General features: G+C 40.0%; 1 protein-coding gene across 6 annotated transcripts in view; it reads right to left on the bottom strand.

The window, feature by feature from the left end:
• Positions 1–18,301, bottom strand: part of LOC118360314 (calmodulin-binding transcription activator 1-like) — a 579,426-nt gene that overhangs the window by 554,042 nt on the left and 7,083 nt on the right. For all 6 annotated transcript variants that reach the window (XM_052482220.1, XM_052482216.1, XM_052482217.1 and 3 more), the window contains one exon: positions 5,778–5,881. In XM_052482220.1, coding sequence (XP_052338180.1) covers positions 5,778–5,881 — 104 coding nt within the window. The remainder of the gene's footprint in view (positions 1–5,777; positions 5,882–18,301) is intronic.

Raw genomic sequence — 18,301 nt, 5'->3', positions numbered from 1 at the left:
AGCCATAGGATCATTGATCTGAACTGATCTGCACCTCAAAGGAAAGCGGTGAGAAAATTTATGACAAATTCTCTCAAATCTTGAAGCTTGACTGAAATACCAAAAACGGCTTCCTTCCCTCTCTGTCTCTATCTTGGCATTGTCATTCATTCTTTATACAGCATATTCAAGCACAAAGACTTGTCACTACATCACGTCACTGTTGAAGGATCAAAATGCCTTTCTATTTCAAAAATGCACCTTTAAGAGAAGATGGTTGACTATTTGTCACTCCAGAGGCTTGGCGGACCTGAGTTGATGTGGGAGTGACAGACGAGCTATGACAGTGGGGCTGAGACCATCAGAAGGTCTCTCAACCAATCACTTTGCTCCACACTATTTTCCTTTCAAAAGTTACAGACTTAAAATGTAATTAATGAAAGGGGAAAGAAACCATGTTAGCTAATAACTTAAGAATTATACAAATAAAACAGTGCTGCTTTTCTTTGCCTTGGCTCGTCTGACGATTCCGCTGCCTGTCGGTTAATGTGTTCAAACCACAACGTTTGCTTCATTAGGATCAATTGTATTAAGAATTCAGCGATGCCTTCCCAGGCAGCAGCTTTTGAATTTCCTTAGAGAAACTTCTGCAATTGCAATCATTCAAAATCCCTCCAGCTTCAGGCAGCAAACTAAATAATGTTTAGTTCCAGTCTCCCTGCTCGTCTTCACATATGAAGACAAGAGAGACAATCCATACAACAAAAACAGATCATGACAAATAAAATGTGAAGATCAAGCAATACACTGTCTCACTTGCATAACATTTTAAAGTGACTGCGCTGGAAATAAATGAAATAATGTAAAATAGCTGGCCTATAGGTCAAGGACAAATGGCTTCTGTGATTTCTTTTCACACGGCATACAAATAATAACATTTTGCACTTTCATTTTCCGCGACAGAAAGCTAAACGAATTGTTATCTTTTCTTATTGGTGTGATACAATATATGAAATGTGAAGCACCTCCAGGCTCTTATGCAGCCTATGTTAAATACTTTGTTATGTTGAAATTATGAGTTCTACATAATGCTGGATGAATACGTTGTGGAATATGCAGCCCTACTGAACAGGAACTCGTGTGATCGACAGTTACATTTATGGTTTAGGCTAAACAGGGATTCCTTTCATTAAGAATGGATAGTGTAAAAATAAACATGAGCTCAGCGATAAGACACATCCAACTTGATCCAGCTATTATTCCACGGATACATACACTACATGGATACGCTACACTACAAAAGTATGTGGACACCTTCAAATTAGTGGATTCGGTTATTTCAGCCACACCTGCTCGCCTCCATTGGACTCTGGAGCAGTGGAAACGCGTTCTCTGGAGTGATGAATCTGTCAGTCTGACGGTCAGATCTGGGTTTGGCAGATGCCAGGAGAACAGTACCTGCCGCAATGCATAGTGCCCACTGTAAAGTTTGGTGGAGGAGGAATAATAGTCTGGGGCTGTTTCTCATGGTTCGGGCTAGGCCCCTTAGTTCCAGTGAAGGGAAATCTTAGTGCTACAGCATACAATGTCATTCTAGACGATTCTGTGCGTCCAACTTTGTGGCAACAGTTTGGGGAAGGCCTTTCCTGTTTCAGCATGACAATTCCCCAGTGCAAAATGCGAGGTCCAAACAGAAATGGTTTGTCGAGATTGGTGTGGAAGAGCTTGACTGGCCTGCACAAAGCCCTGACCGCAACCCCATCAAACACCTTTGGGATGAATTGGAACGCCGACTGCGAGCCAGGCCTAATCGCCAAACATCAGTGCCCGACCTGACTTAATGCTCCTTTGGCTGAATGGAAGCAAGTCCCAGCAGCAATATTCCAAAATATAGTGGAAAGCCTTTGCAAAAGAGGCTGTTATAGCAGCAAAGGGGGGGACCAACTCCATATTAATGTCCATGATTTTGGAATGAAATGTCTGAGGAGCATACTTTTGCCCATGTAGTGTACGTGGAAATTGACTGTTGCAGGTTCTTATGTGTGTAGCTTGAGTGCTTTTTTTCAGCCAGTGAGCATCAATGGTATGGTCAAAGGTCATACTATCCTTAAGGAGCTCAATGACACTGTGCTCACAATGCAGAAGAAACCTTCAATTAGAATCTGCCGAGAACATCATGCTCTCCAAATTCCTTTCTACAGCAGCCAAACAGTACAGAGCCTCTAGACAAATTAAGACAATTCATATTTTACAGTGGCTTCAAAATGAATGCTAATGTGCTTTAGGAATATGGGGCTCTGGGCATGTACATTATGAAATTCACAAGCTTTACTGTTAAAATGTTTGTGTTCTGTGACATGCTACATTTTTTATCATACATTTTCCCTCTATGTTTTACTATTGGCCGCTAGACTGGAGGGCCAAACAAAAAAAACTGGAAATGGGAAGCTAAGCAACAGGAACAAATTAAGTTGAAAATCTAGTGAATATAATTCGATCAGCTGCAAAAGCGGTGTTAATGTTGGAACCTAAATAAATATAAGAATGTGATTCTACACATTTAACAATGCAATGTTGGGGGGTTAATTGTTCCTTTGCTAACTAATTTAAAACAGTAAAGCTGAAGTTAAATTGAATTATAAAAATGTGAGTAAAAAAATGTAAATTCAAGAATTTACCATGCATGCGCAAATATAGGCCTGAAGAATGACAGATTTAGTGTCTGATGTTAAAGGGTAGGAAGCATGAGTTTTTACTCACCAAAGTAACAACATAGTGTGGTCAAACACTTAGTAACTTAGTTGTAGTCACAATCTGATTATCTATAACTACAAACAGTTATGTTTTGGGGTTTTTACATATTTATTAACTTATTTCCGGATATCTTCTAAACTACCCACAATTACTATTTCTCAACATCATATGGAGAATCTCGTCCATGTGAGCAAGCTCGCTATTGGAATAGCTGACTCTCCCTCGGCTGGTGAAACGGCCTCTCCCTCTAAAGTGCCTTCTTGGCTTTTCTTTGGTAGCTAACTCAGTCGTCAATCGGTAAGTCTCCGCTCTCTCTACTTTATATCTGCTGGCTTATTTTGTGTTCTGTGGATTCCTGCCTTTGCTGGCTTATCTGCTGGTTTACTACTTAGCTATGTCAACCATGGTGGTTGGCTAGCTAGGCTAGTTTGTTATTTTAGCCTGCTAGCTAGTAACATTATTTGATAATTGGTTAGATGGTGTCATGTATTTCTAAAACTTTGGATTACTTTATGTAGCTGTAAACTAGGTGTTGATAGCAACTCATGCAGTCACATAAAGTTAACAGGCTGGTAGGTCTAACGTTAGCACGCTAGTAGGGCTAACACTCACAGGCTAGTTGGTTTTCAACCTTGCAAGATGATTTGTAACAGTAAATTCATACATTTTTGCTTTTAAGTTGGTACATTTTTTATTTAAAACCAGTAGCCAGCGGTCTAAGGTGAGTGGCGCAGTGGTCTAAGGACTGCATTGAGGCGGTGCTTGAGGCGTCACTACAGACCCAGGTTTGATCCCAGGCTGTGTCACAAATGGCCGTGACCGGGAGTCCCATAGGGTGGTGCACAATTGGCCCAGCGTCGTCTAGGTTAGGGGAGGGTTTTGCCAGGGGGTCTTTACTTGGTTCATCGCGCTCTAGTGACTACTTCTGGCGGGCAGGATGCCTGCAGGCTGACCTCGGTCGTCAGTTGAACGGTGTTTCCTCCGACACATTGGTGCGGCTGGCTTCCGGTAAGCAGGCAGTTAAGCAGTTAAGAAGCGTGGTTTGGCGAATCATGTTTCAGAGGACGCATGACTTGACTTTCGGGTCGGAAAACATACCTCAATGCAAGGATGGGATGTGCCACTGTACTCCAACGTTTACCTTTATCCACACTGATACATCGAGAAGATTGAAATACTGCTAGTTTTTCCAGAAAACTGAACTTTTCACCCTCATACTAGCTAGCAGTAGCCAACACAGCCACTTTGGAATGGCAGTGTCAGTCAATCAGCTTATTTTTTGTTCAACGTGACGTGCCATTCCATAACAGCTGCTGTGACTACTGCTAGATAGCATGAGGACGAAAAGGGCAGTTTTCCAGGAAAAATAGTAGCATTACAATCTTCTCGATGGCGCAGTGTGGATTAGGTTTATGAACTTTAAACATTAAACTGTTTAAACGAAATTGGGATCCTTAATGTTAAGAAAAATCCCGAAAAAGAAAAAAATTCTCCCACAAAATGTTAATCACAGTGCAGTTATCACAAAACATATTATTTTCTGTGTTATAGCCTAACTAGTCGACAGGCTATAAAGGCCTGGGGAAAATTGTTTAAATTAAATAAAACCAGAGGAAGAGACAAACTTTAATCTACTTTGGTGAATTTGCAAGGCATATGCACATCAGGTTTTTTCTGCCTGCCCACTCCTTTCTCCCCTTCCGTTATGTCGCTTAGGGTGTATTCAATACGCTAATTCTGTTACAAAACATTTCTTAAACGGAAGCAAATGCAATGAAACAGAAAGGGACTTACCTGAATTTGTCCAATAGAAACTCTTGCTTTAGTTGCAAAACGGAACTGTTTGGACTAATGATTACACCCCAAATTTCACTTATCTAATGATGTGAGTATGTTCAGTCTTTGATCTGTTGCGTGTAGAACATCCTAGCCTATTCATTGATGATAGACCCTCCTTTACTAAAGTTGCGAGACATTGCAAGCCAAGAAATTACGATATACACCATTCCATTGCGAGATACAGCTTTTGATTGCTTTTCAATAGGCCTAGTAAACATTTCTGACTGAATGCCTTTGTGGCCGACTTGCCTATACTGTGCCCATACCCTCTCTCTCTTTTCCTCGCTAGCTCACTATGAAAGACGCAAGTGTCTCCGAAGTACGCCAACCAATCAGTCTTCTCAATTCCAAAAATACTGAATCTTAGGTGTCGATTCCTTGCAGAATGGAATCTTGACACTCAGAAATGGGAGTCGACACCGGGAGTCAATGTGAGTCGAGGAATAAATGATTTTGGATGCAACTCTCCACCACTACATCGTCGTCATTAATGTCAGAGAAAGGCAAGCGACAGCAGCAAAGTCCTGTACGGCAATACTTTAAAAAGTTAAATGACAAGGAAATGCAAACTTTGCGAGGTGGAATGCTAACCATCTGAAAGGGAAGCACCGTGAGACCCGAACATTTGCAGGCAGCAGCGCAGCTGCATTGTGAATTCATGTGGAAAATGTTTCTTATCGTTTTAATGGAAAACTGCAACAAACTAAAAAATGCTGTTTAAACGTTAAGAACATTATTCCATTTGTCACATCCTTAGTGTGGACAAAGGTACAATTTGGAGTTGTGGCATATCCCATCTTGGCAGTGAGGTACGTTTTCTAACCTATATCTCATATATCTCTATAGCTCCACAGTGTCTTAATGTAACCAGGATTGCTTTCCGACCCCAGTGCAACTCAGTGTAAACAAGCGTAACGGTAGGGTTTGTACGTTCTGGCATGCTTGCCGGGTCCTCCATATTATGCCGCAAAAAAACAATTTCCGGCATGACTTCGGGATTCTGATAGGTTTGATGTAAAAACACAAGAAATAGACACATTTGCTGTAATTTTTCATTGGGACTTTTGATGCGTATACTAATGCGAATCCATATGTTACATGTGGTTACATTTATGCTACCTACCCTTAAGATTTAACACAATGTGTTGTTACATTGTATCAGAAACATTTGCAACGATAACCGCGAGGAGAAGAAGGGCCCATACCTCATTGGTGTTCCACCTGTGTCTCTCCTTTGGCAGCGACGAGCATTTTGGTAGACATTCAAGCAGCTTTTTGGGCAGGTATATTTTCAAATGTCCATGTTCATCTGCAAAAAGAGAAAGATGTGTGTAAGTGCATGCGTGCTCATTTTGCTCCTTGTGAGACCTGAGGAATCAGAACTTTGTCAGAGACCATGTTGAATTGGCCCGGTTTCAGAAGACAACGGTGGTGCCGTTATGGTACAACCCACCTCACCAGGTAATATCACAACAGTACAACAATCCATCTTTGGACAAAGGCAAAGCCCATTTCTGTTATCCTAAAAAGGACACAATGGCAAGACTGCCTAGAACAACACTGTCCACTGTTTCAGTGGTCCAAACTGCAAGCTAAAGTGGTACAACACTCTCACACAGGCCCAAATGCCAGTGGATGAGAAACAAAGGAAATACAACTTGTTCTGTAGTGCAATTACAGCTGGGTTGTATATCAAATGCTTCCCTGGCCTGATCCCTGCCTCATCTTACTCTCTCCACAGTTTCAAAGGGCATGGGAGCACAGTCAAATCACTGTCATTCACCCTCATTGTTTTGAAGCGGACTTTCTAAATTACAATAACACTGTCTGTAGAGGTAGCCTATCTGGGAATTGGCTTCAATTACACACAACTTGTTATTAACTGTCGATTATATGTCCGTCTCCCATAACTTTACACTTGACATGAATATTTCCATATCCACAAAGAGAACCATGGGGCCTAATGCACAAAATGTAAACGCCCAATCATACTGCTTGAATACCATAATTATGTGAATTATTCAAAGAAAGTCCATTGCTTTACCTGGTTACGCTGCATTTTACATTTCACAATCATACCACATGGATAATGTAGCAAATTCAGTGCAGAGTAGACATACTTAGATACAATCATGCATTAGGCCCATGCTATTCAAGGTCCTATTGTTCATTCAAATCATATTGCCTCCTCATTCCTGCTATTCAAATATACAGATGGCATTTCATCCAACACTTAGGTGTGTGCAAATGCTATTTGTCTGGAGACCAAATTTACTGTGAATGTATGGTATTATGGACAAAACTAATAAGAGTTTGGGATGAATATTACAAGGAAATTAAAATACAATTTTTTTGTAAGCAACACACGGCTAAGAGAAAATGTATGCATCCATAGCTTTTGCAATTTACATACTAAATGAGCATAGCTCATTCCCAACCAACAGCTTATCATTCGGAGTGGGTTTAAACAGAGAGAGGAGTTACTGTCTGCCAGTCATAATGGAATGACATCCTACAAGCAGGTGGCCTTTCAAAGAATGGAAGCAATGCTACTGTACTGTACAACGCACTAACCTTGGCTACTATGTAAATCAAGTTTTCGGAATAATTATTTGTTAGGAGAGAAATTCACACTGAATAATGATGTGTTACAAACAAAACGAACATGATCCATTGTAGACAGCATTATGTTTTATAGGACTAAATTTTGTCCATGGGCCTAAAGAATCATTTTCTTTCACAGCTTTACATTCTCCTACCTAAGTCACCCATCAAGACAAATCTGCTGCAAAAATAGCATTGTTTCCTGCTGAATTTGATTATTTTACTGGTGAGTGTGCGCCCATCGTGCATTATACTATTTCCAATTACCATTATACACTACATGACTAAAAGTATGTGGACACTTACTCGTCGAACATCTCATTCCAAAATCATGGACATTAATATGGAGTTGGTCCCCCCTTTGCTGCTTTAACAGCCTCCACTCTTCTGGGAAGGCTTTCACTAGATGTTGGAATATTGCTGTGGGGACTTGCTTCCATTCAGCCACAGGAGCATTATTGAGGTCGGGCACTGATGTTGGGCGATTAGGCCTGGCTCGCAGTCAGTGTTCCAATTCAACTCAAAGGTGTTTGATGGGGTTGAGGTCAGGGCTCTGTGCAGGCCAGTAAAGTTCTTCCACTCTGATCGCTTTGTGCACGGGGGCCCTGTCATGCTGAAACAGCAAAAGGCCTTTCCCAACACAATGTTGGAAGCACAGAATCATCTAGAATGTCATTGTATGCTGTAGCATTAAGATTTCCCTTCACTGGAACTAAGGGGCCTAGCCCGAACCATGAGAAACAGCCCCAGACCACTATTCCTCCTACACCAAACGTTCTCTTGGCATCTGCCAAACCCAGATTCGTCCGTCGGACTGCCAGATGGTGAAGCGTGAGTCATCACTCCAGAGAACGTATTTCCACTGCTCCTGAGTCCAATGGTGGTGAGCTTTACACCACTCCAGCTGAAGCTTGGCATTGCTCATGGTGATCTTAGGCTTGTGTGTGGCTGCTCAGCCATGGAAACCCATTTCATGAAGCTCCCGGCGAATAGTTCTTGTGCTGACGTTGCTTTCAAAGGCAGTTTAGGACTCAGTAGTGAGTGATCCAACTGAGGACAGACAATTTTTATGCACTACTTACTCGGCAGTCCCGTTCTGTGAGCTTGTGTTGCTGAGCCGTTGTTGCTCCTAGACATTTCCACTTCACAATAACAGCACTTACAGCTCTATCAGGGCAGAAATTTGACAAACTGACTTGTTGGAAAGGTAGCATCCTATGATGGAGCCACGTTGAAAGTCACTGAGCTCTTCAGTAAGGCCATTCTACTGCCAATGTTTGTCTATCTATCCTGTCAGCAACGGGTGTGACTGAAATTGACAAATCCACTCATTTAAAGGGGTGTCCACATACTATTTTATATAGTGTATTTGTGTATTTGTTTGTAAAAAAAAATGTGAAAAAATGTTTATTTATTTGTCTAATTTTAAGGTGTCTTTTTATTCTAAGGATAATAATAGACCCTTATAATAGAACCTTTCTGATCTGGTATTAATTAAAGCAACCGCAATTGCTTTTGAGAGCGTTTCAGTGGAAATCATCTTTAGTACCAGGGGTATAGCATCTTTCTCTGATTGTTATCCTCCAACTAAAGCCACTGGTGACCCATCATGGCACATCTGCTGAAAACATTGCATTCTTTCCTGCTAATGTATTTTACAGGGCTATTAATGGATGAATTCTTAACATTCTATCAATTCTGGTGAGCCCATGCACAGAGAGCCCATGGCAAATACTTCTGATTTTAAGAACAGAACCTCCATTCCAGTCATGCACTAGGCCTATGTCAAGAGACCCATTGAAAGGGAACAGTCTAGTAAGCCCTAGCTTGTAGAATCCCACCATTCATTCACATGGTACAAACTGCTCTTCCAGCCACCTGATCAGGGAGGGAGAGAAACATCAGAGCCATGTTTAGTGTTGCTCCCACAGGGAGCAGGTAGTAGAGATGGATTCTTTAGCTGTTTGCTGCATCCAGCTGTACCTAGTAATTCTGCGTGTGTAAACTATTTTTATATGAGCTGAGCTGAACAGGTATCTGTAATCATTCGCTTCGCCCAATTAACAAGCCCGTGCAGCATCTGCTTATAGGTACCACCAAAGTGGTGTTATTGTTGACATCAGAGGCAAACAGGATAGAGCTAAATGATCAGAGATGGTTATTTATTTATTTATTTTTTTACCTTTATTTAACCAGGCAAGTCAGTTAAGAACATATTCTTATTTTCAATGATGGCCTGGGAACAGTGGGTTCACTGCCTGTGCAGGGGTAGAACGACAGCTCGGGGGTTTGAACTCGCAACCTTCCGGTTACTAGTCCAACGCTCTAACCACTAGGCTACGCTGCCGCCCCATGTACCAGGGTCATGGCTAGAAAGGTTCCAGATTTTGTCAAATTAAAGTCAGATTTGACTTTTTGTAGCAGGTTAGGAGAACTTACGCAGCAGGTTAAGATAATTAACATCGCAGTTCAGAAGAATTAGGTTAAGGTTAGGAAAAGGGTTAGGGTTAGCTTAAATGAAAAAAAAAATGACTTTGGACTTTAATTTGACAAAAGCTGGATCCCTTCTAGCCATGACCATGCACCAGGGAGGGAAATGAGAGGGGAAACGGGACATGGGCAAATTAGGAACAACAAGGAAATGGGCAATAAGGTAAAAAATCACGCACGAATATCTAACAAAACAAAAAGAGAAGTACATAACAAAAAGGGCAAAACATGTAAAAGATTGCGTTATTAAATGCTTTGCTTTTTAAGACTAGACCAATTAGCTATTGTTGGACTAACTCTATTTTCAAACTTTTTTCTAACTGTGGATTAGCTTTCAGCATACATTGCATACTCTGTCTGCAGAATGTTCATATGTTGTTTGTTTTCCAATGAGAAGCCATGTAAGTCAACTGTCCACTGAGTCCAGGCTCCAGCATTAAAGGTGATGTTTCAAGGCAGAGCAAACCACACCCCGATATTAACCAGTTGTGTCCAGGGCGAGTATTGGCCATCTCTCACCTTCCTCCCTACAGTACACACAGAGCTCTTATAATACATTCGTCAGCAGAGCAGCAGCAGGCCCACTAACCTAGCCAGCCTATCCCTCACACCCTCAGATGACATCATCGAGGGGAGATATCATCATCAGTCCCATTCATTATTATTTTATTAACTATTTGTACAATTTGGTTATAAGGATGTAGCATATAATATGCATGCAACTTAAGTAAAAAAAAAAAAGGTATTGGGTCAAGTTTAAAAAGCTCAGAATAGAGCAAATCTCTGTGTTTCAGATATGGCATCCACGTTCCAGATATGTTCACTGTCTACCTCTTGAGCACCGTAGGAGGGCCATGTTCTCCGCTTCTCACACTGTCAAGCTCACGTCCTGTTATTAGGCTCAGACTGGCTCTCTGTTTGGAGAACACAGAACAAACCACAGAACCTGTTTTAAAATGCTAAACTGAAGCATATTTTCTCCCATTTAATAAGCCCACATTGTCAATTTGTTGCCATGTTATTTCAGCGATCCTCTGATTTTCTCCACTGGGCTTTTCCACAGCTGTGGAGGAGGAGAAGGTGTTCCTTTGAAAGCTTTAGTTCAAACAGAGTTTTGCTCACTAATAAAAGGTTTGTCAACTGTGCCGGTGAGACGAAAGGGAATCCACATATATATAGTAGGTGTGATAGATAGAGCCCCAGCCTGCTTCCACATGGGAATAGGTTGGATGCCAGACGCGCAACATAAGCCTTTGACAAACATCTGAAAGTCAGTGATTAATCTGAACCACAAATTACCTCTGAGAATGTTTATGCAGAAATGGAACATCTGCCAAAATAGAGATGTTGTTCAAAAAAACACTTGTTGCTTAAAATAAATAAAATAGGGGGCGATAATTGGAGTTAAAGGAAATATTCGTCACACAACAAACTATGTGACTGTTCTTTTCCAAATTAATAATTTGTAACTATATGACTGTTTTTAAAACTGTCTTCTAGACCTAGGCCTAACCACCTTGTAAAATGTGTATTTCATATTTCTCATCTACTTTAAGGATAAATGAAATCTGAGACTGGAATTAGATGTTTAGCAGATAGGCCAAGATGTTCATTAGATGAAATTATATTGAAATGGTGGTGGTCTCCCTCTCCGTCTGAACATCGAAAGGGACATCCTGGGAAATCTGGGATTTATCTGCTTCTAATGAAATGAATCAGACTAGCTAGATGAAGGCCTTGCATTTTGATATACAGTCCTGCATGCTAATCAATGTGCTGATAATACAGTAGCCTAGGCCTATGGACGATTCCACACCAGGACAGCCCAAAAATATTTGAGGTATGTCAGATTGTTCTGGCAATGCTCACATTAATGTCACTGCTTTTTAATAAGCTTAATAGCTTCCGGGTATGCTGGGATAAGGACCAGAGCTACGGCAATTGGGCTGGCTTTGTAGTGCCTGTCCCGAATGGCTTGTTCATGTGAATGGGCACCATGTCAGTAGTGATGGGATTTTGTAAATGTGTTATATTGTTATGTTGTATCATGAGAAAAGGATTGCAAAGGTGCAATGCATATAATTCATGATGTTTAGCTGAGTGGAAAATGTAGGCTTTGATGATGGTCATTTATTAATTAATAAGTGTTTAGTATGTTCTGATGGGAGGAGCTTCCCATACAAAAGGAGCCTCTCTTTCAGTTCAAAAGGGCGACCATTTTGGATTGAGCTGTTGATGGGGCAGCATTGTTTTAAGCTGTCAGGATGTATACTTTTGGTGGCAGTACTGTTGTTTTTCTTTCAGATTCACTATGTAAATAAACACCCTGAAGCACAGAAGTACCTTTGCGGCTCCGCCATCTTTTTATTTGATAGAGGTTAGGTTTTTCAGTTTAGCCTTCTGGTCTACTCTACGCGGCATAAGCTTATTAAAGAGCAGTAATACTATTAAGAGTAGTGTGCGGGTTCCTTCTATTTTCTCATCTTATTCAACTGTTACCATGCACCTGCAACAAAGATCGCAGTGAAAATCTGACGTTCAATGCCAAACTGTGGGTCATGGGCTCGGCAGACTTCAACTTACTCTTGAAAATTGTAATAGTAGAATTTCTAAATTGGGCATCATCAGCTCCTCTTGTCATATTAGTCATTACATACCTTAGAGAACTATTTATAACTTGTCAGAAATGTCCAGAACAACTAGCCCATGTCAGCTAATGTTTTTTGTTGTTGCTGTAAACCTGAACCGTTTGTGTCATGAACAAAGCTTGTGCCCATAGAAATAGACGTGGTGAGTGCGGGCCCGTGTAGGGGGTGGGGGGTATGTGGGATGTTCTACAATGCTGGAAGGGAGCCTCGAGTTAAAAAGTTTGGGAACCCCTGGTCTATAGTGTGGTTTCTAGCGTTTTTGGGGGGCTTCATAGAGCCTATGTGGCATGTTGAAAATGTTTTCTTCATATGAATTTGTCTCTAGCGTTTGAACGGTTTAAGCTACAAAATATTATGACCATATTCCTGAACGCTACGACTCTCAGGAACATGTATGTATTTTTTCCTCTCTGATGCTAACAAGGACAAATTAGAAGGGAGTGTGATTAAAAAAAAACACATTCAAAGCATACTTTCTTCAGACTGGAATGTGGCATTACCTGATTTGACATACCTTAGTGTTATTTATTGAGCTGCTTAGTTTTCAGATGATTTTAAAATGATGTAATTACTTTTACGAGGCAGGTAGCCTAGTGGTTAGTGTGTTGGGCCAATAACGGAAAGGTTGCTGGATCGAATCCCTGAACTGACGAGGTAAAAATCTGTTGTTCTGCCCCTGAACAAGGCAGTTAACAAACTGTTCCCCGGTAAGCTGTCATTGTAAATAAGAATTTGTTCTTAACTGACTTGCCTAGTTAAATAAAGGTTCCTTTTTTTAAATTCTTATAATTTAATAGTTGTTTAAATAAAATTTCAAAAATGGTGAGCGAGCGTTGTGCCTTTTCCTTTTCAATGATTATATAAAATGTTGGTTGCACCTCAACGCTGGTTGAACACCCTTCACTTCTTTCCTAATTACTTTAATGAACATTTAATTTAAAGAAAAATGTTTTATTGGTGTGTGTGCATTGCTTTTTTATACAGATCTTTTTAATAATAATCTGCCCCCTTGCAATTAACCCTTTTTTCTCTTTTTTTTATTTTAATTTTTTACATCTGAACCCTGTAAGATTACAGTTGAATAGCTAAAAGGAATATAATGGCACCAAGATGATACAGCAGACATGTAACGCCTTTTAAAAAAGGCCTAAAATGGCCACTTTCATCATGATTTTCTCAAAACCGGTTTGTGATACAAAGATAAAAAGCATGTCAAACATCCATCCGCCTAATTAAGTTTCTATGTGAAAATGAACAGAACAATTTGAGATACCGGGCTATCCTGGCTTAGAAACGCCTGTATCTCTTAAAGGCACAGTCTAATGCTGCACCATTGGGTAGGCAGCCTTCTATAGGCCTAATCAAGTCCCTTATAGCAAACATGGTCAACACATTTTTAAGGCTATGATGTAAGATATATCAGAAGGCATGGCTGATAACAGAAAGAGCTCACAAATTGGAAGGAACAACAATGGAAAATTGAACTAGAAGATGACCCTCGATGACTTTCTAAGCCAAACTGATGAGTAAGGCCTTTATCTGTCGATGTATACCTGCCAGTTTGTATCGACTGACGATTTTAGTCGCTAATACTCTCAGATTAGGGAATGCTCATCTACCAACAAATAAGCCTACAGAGTTAATTGTGTGTAAGATTACATAAATAGACTAGCCCTCAATAGACACCTATCGGGAATATTATGAAATATATTTGTTTCCACCACCCTACAGAATTGCATCATTATGAGAAACAACCACGATCCTGTTTTGCAAATCAAATCAATGTTTGTCTGATTTTATGCAGGTATGATTATTATAGCCCACAAAATAAACTATCCCATCTGGCTAACAACAAGCAATTGGTTGTAAAACACAAGTGCAGCACAGGCAAAAACAAGAGCTTGTTATATCAGAACCCAGCTAGCACATTTAGTTCTTTGGAAGTTGTTGGAACATATGTTTTTGGTTTCCCATTGGCACTTGGAATGAAGCCCTACGTTTTTTTTAACGTTCTGAGAAAGGAGGTTCTGGGAATATACATTTTTAGGTTGCAGAGAGGTCCTGAGAATGTTTTACTATGGTTCCCTGAAAGTTTTCCTGGTAGGTTTTAATAACGTTCTGAGAATGGAAATTCTAGGTTATGTTATGGTAATTAAATAACGTTCTGAGATCATGTTTATATAAAGCTTTGAATAACACTGCTACCTTAGTTTGGGTTAACTGTTTTGAACTCCAAGCATGTGATTGCATTAATCATGCAATCACATTAACCTTTTTATTGTGGAACGGCATCAATGAGATTCAAACCTATAATCTTCTGTTCGCTATCCATTGAATTAGTCCATTGCGCCACCAGGAGGGAGCTAGCATGTCATGTTTTTTTGAACTCATTCAAGGATGTTTATTTTAGTCTATTCATACAAACCCCATTTCAAAGGAAAACAAGCACTCATTAAGATCACGTGTGGCCAATTAGTTAGTGCGGTCAACACACCTGAACACACTTAACAAGATAGAGGAGAGAGAGTCATTTGATGCTAATAAAGGAACGTACAGGTTTTTAAATAACATTCTTAGAACATTCTCTGAATGTTAATAAAGGTTGCTTGTGTTTTTTATTGAAAGTTTTTGTAATGTTCTCTGAACAATTTGAGAACATGACTTTAAATAGAACCATGAGGAAACCGGTAGGAAACGTTATGCTGAAGTACTGAAATTCCCACAGAAGGTTGTTTCTTAACATTTTCTGAACTATTTGAGAACTTTCCCAATGTCAAAGCAGTTGGAGAGCGTTCCTATAACATTACCAAAATGTAAATTAAATGTAACCATGTTTGAACTTTAAGGAAACGTTCTGTTAATTAATGAAATTAAAGTTATTTTGTCTAGTTACTTAAATGTGCTGACAATGTTCCAAAGTCAAGCAACTATCCTGCACCATTACCACAGGTCAACCACGTTCTCACGAAGCACTAAGAAACACGTGGTTCTCAAAACGTTATGTGCTAGCTGGGAAGGTGCTGAGTTGAGCTGGGCTGAGTTGAGTTGAGCTGGGCTGAGTTGAGTTGAGCTGGGCTGAGCAGGGCTGGGCTGGTGGGCAGCCAATTATTGCCCTGGTGATGTTAAAGGAGCTGTCTAAGAGAAGGTTTGCCTAGGGCCTAGCCACCTACAGTACCACCCGACTACTCAGGTGATTTGGGCCCCTTCAAAAGCCAGTAAGGGGCCTATAAAATCTGCTGTTCTATGCCTACTACAGGGCCTGTTTTTGATGAGCACACTGTCAAGCCTATTTCTATTCCTTGGTAGTAGGGACTTGGGAGGGGATAAAGCATGCCTTTTCATGAGTCAGAACACCCTCAATCAAATAGACCCCAACAATATATATTCCTCTGTGCTGATCTTTGGATTATCACTGATCCTGACTGTGAAGCAGCAAACAGTTGGGGGAATATAAGGGTATCTGTCATGCTAGCTTGTTCTGGCCCCACCCTGGAGATGAGAGCGTGGGTCATGAGGCTGGAAAGGCTGACAAAAACAAATCTTTAATCAATACCCTGGCCCTCAACACAAAACCCTCCCTCCTCCGTCTCTGGCTCAGTGTGCTCCGAGAGTGACAGTTTTTCATTTTAATCTGTGCCTAGTGCTGCCCATATTGTGGGGAAATGGTGAGCTAATATTATGGTTCCTTGGCTCATTCAGTAAACCATTGTTGGCTGTGCATAGTGTCTAGGCTATTTAGTGAAGCACTTGTGAAGATCTAAGATCTTTCTTAAGAACTACAGATGTAGGATCTTAATTTGAGCCAGTTTGCCAAAGCAGGGAAATAATCCTGCAGCAACAGGACATTTGAATTATTTTGTGGATTATAATGAATGGACATTTTTTGTAGGAGTTAATACCTTTTCTGTAAGAGAAAAACATGTCTGAAATTACAAACAGAAGCCTTTTTAAACCTCAAATAAACTACAAGTTGCCAGTGGTGTAAAGTACTTTAAAGTGCTATTTTTTTATTTTTTTATTTCACCTTTATTTAACCAGATACGCCAGTGGAGAACAAGTTCTCATTTACTTTCTGTGACCTGGCCAAGATAAAGCAAAGCAGTGTGACAAAAACAACAACACAGAGTGCCACATAAACAAACGTACAGTCAATAACACAATAGAAAAACGTATGTACCGTGTGAGCAAATGCAGAAGAGTAGAGAAATAAGGCAATAAATAGGCCATAGAGGCGAAATAATTACAATTTAGCATTAACACTGGAGTGATAGATATGCAGATGATGATCTGCAAGTAGAGATACTGGGGTGCAAAAGATCAAGAGGATAAATAACAATATGGGGTTGAGGTAGTTGGGTGTGCTATTTACAGATTGGCTGTGTACAGGTACAGGTACTTAAGTAGTTTGAGTATCTGTACTTTACTATTTATATTTTTTACAACATTTACTTCACTACATTCCTAAAGAAAAGTATGTATTTTTTTTTAAACATAAACTTTTAAGACTTTTACTCAAGTAGTATTGTACTGGGTGACTTTCACCTTTACTTGAGTCATTTTCTATTAAGGTATCTTTATTTTTTATTTTTTTCAAGTATGACAATTGAGTACTTTTTCCACCACTGCAAGTTGCATTGCAGGAAAGTTCTCCTGCAAAAGGTCCTACATATGTAAGCTAAATCCAAAATAATTCACAACTGCCCAGTATTCAATATGCAATATAGTCTAGCTATGTCTTTAGTGACAGATGAACAACACTAGGCTATATCACAAACATGAATACACATTATATAACAGAAACATAACTCCAATCAGATAAACAAACAAAATGTTAAACAACAGTAAATAACAATATTAAAGGCATTAAACATCCATACACGAAAGGAAGTCAAGCACACAGCCATGCAGCAAACATATTTTCTATAACATGCAATTCAGCCATGCAGTTTTCATTAGGCATACTCAATAGGCCCATTCAAGCATATGAAACACATGACACAGCAAAGACATCACAAGACATGCTAAAACAACATCGAACAAATCAAACAGACTGGTATACAATTAGAGAGCCTGGAGCATTTACAGGGTAATAATTACCAGATCCAAATAAATTAGAACCAGACATAGGGATCAAATAAGTGAATAGCCTAACGAGTTATCTGCCTACAGACAGAAACAACCCTAAAGTGCCTCAATCCTTGTGGAGGAAAACACTGCTAACCTCATCCTCAAGGCCCACTAAAGACCCAGGCCATCCACAAACACTTTCCCCCTCTCCAGTGGCTGGTCCACACTGAAAACATTATTAGAATAGTAGGAATAAAAACACTGATTGAAGTGAAACCAGAGCTAGAAGGCATTGATTGGTCAGCCAAGATGCAGGGCTGGGCTAATAACATGCTGTCAATCAAATGCAATCAATCTGGGTGAGCTGTTGTAAGACATGTGGGAGGAGGGAAGGTAGGTAGAGGGGAGTTAACCTCTTTTGCTGAGTTGTTGCCATTACCCAAACAAACAACCACTTCTGATGACAAATAAAACATTTGAGTTCCATCTCTAAAATGAGCTAATCATACACTCAGCGTATTATTTGCATCAAAAGCCTCTTCTTAATTTCCATCTTGACTGCCATGTTGCATTGGCCATAACTAGCCTTTATGTTAACGGAAATATAGACAAATCTAAGCTATTGCTATATGAACCTCCTCTTCACTCTTTCTACAGTATGATGCCAATACAGACCTATACCCAAACTCTAAAAAGATTTAAGATCTCACTGATTTAGCATCTGGCTTAACAAGGCTTTGATTGGACTAACCTGAGGGGTATACTACAAAGCAGGATCAATGAGGTTGCCAGCTAACTTTGATGAACAACCGGAAATAACAGATTTTCTGGTTCATTAAGGAAGCTAAACTTAGAAATTGGTTTTTGGTTGTTGAGTCAATGAGACCATGCTCATTTCAAGCTTACCTTAACCAAAAAAA

Source organism: Oncorhynchus keta, chromosome 27, assembly GCF_023373465.1.
Source record: "Oncorhynchus keta strain PuntledgeMale-10-30-2019 chromosome 27, Oket_V2, whole genome shotgun sequence".
NCBI lineage: Eukaryota > Metazoa > Chordata > Actinopteri > Salmoniformes > Salmonidae > Oncorhynchus > Oncorhynchus keta.
This window is presented reverse-complemented; position numbering and strand designations above follow the sequence as displayed.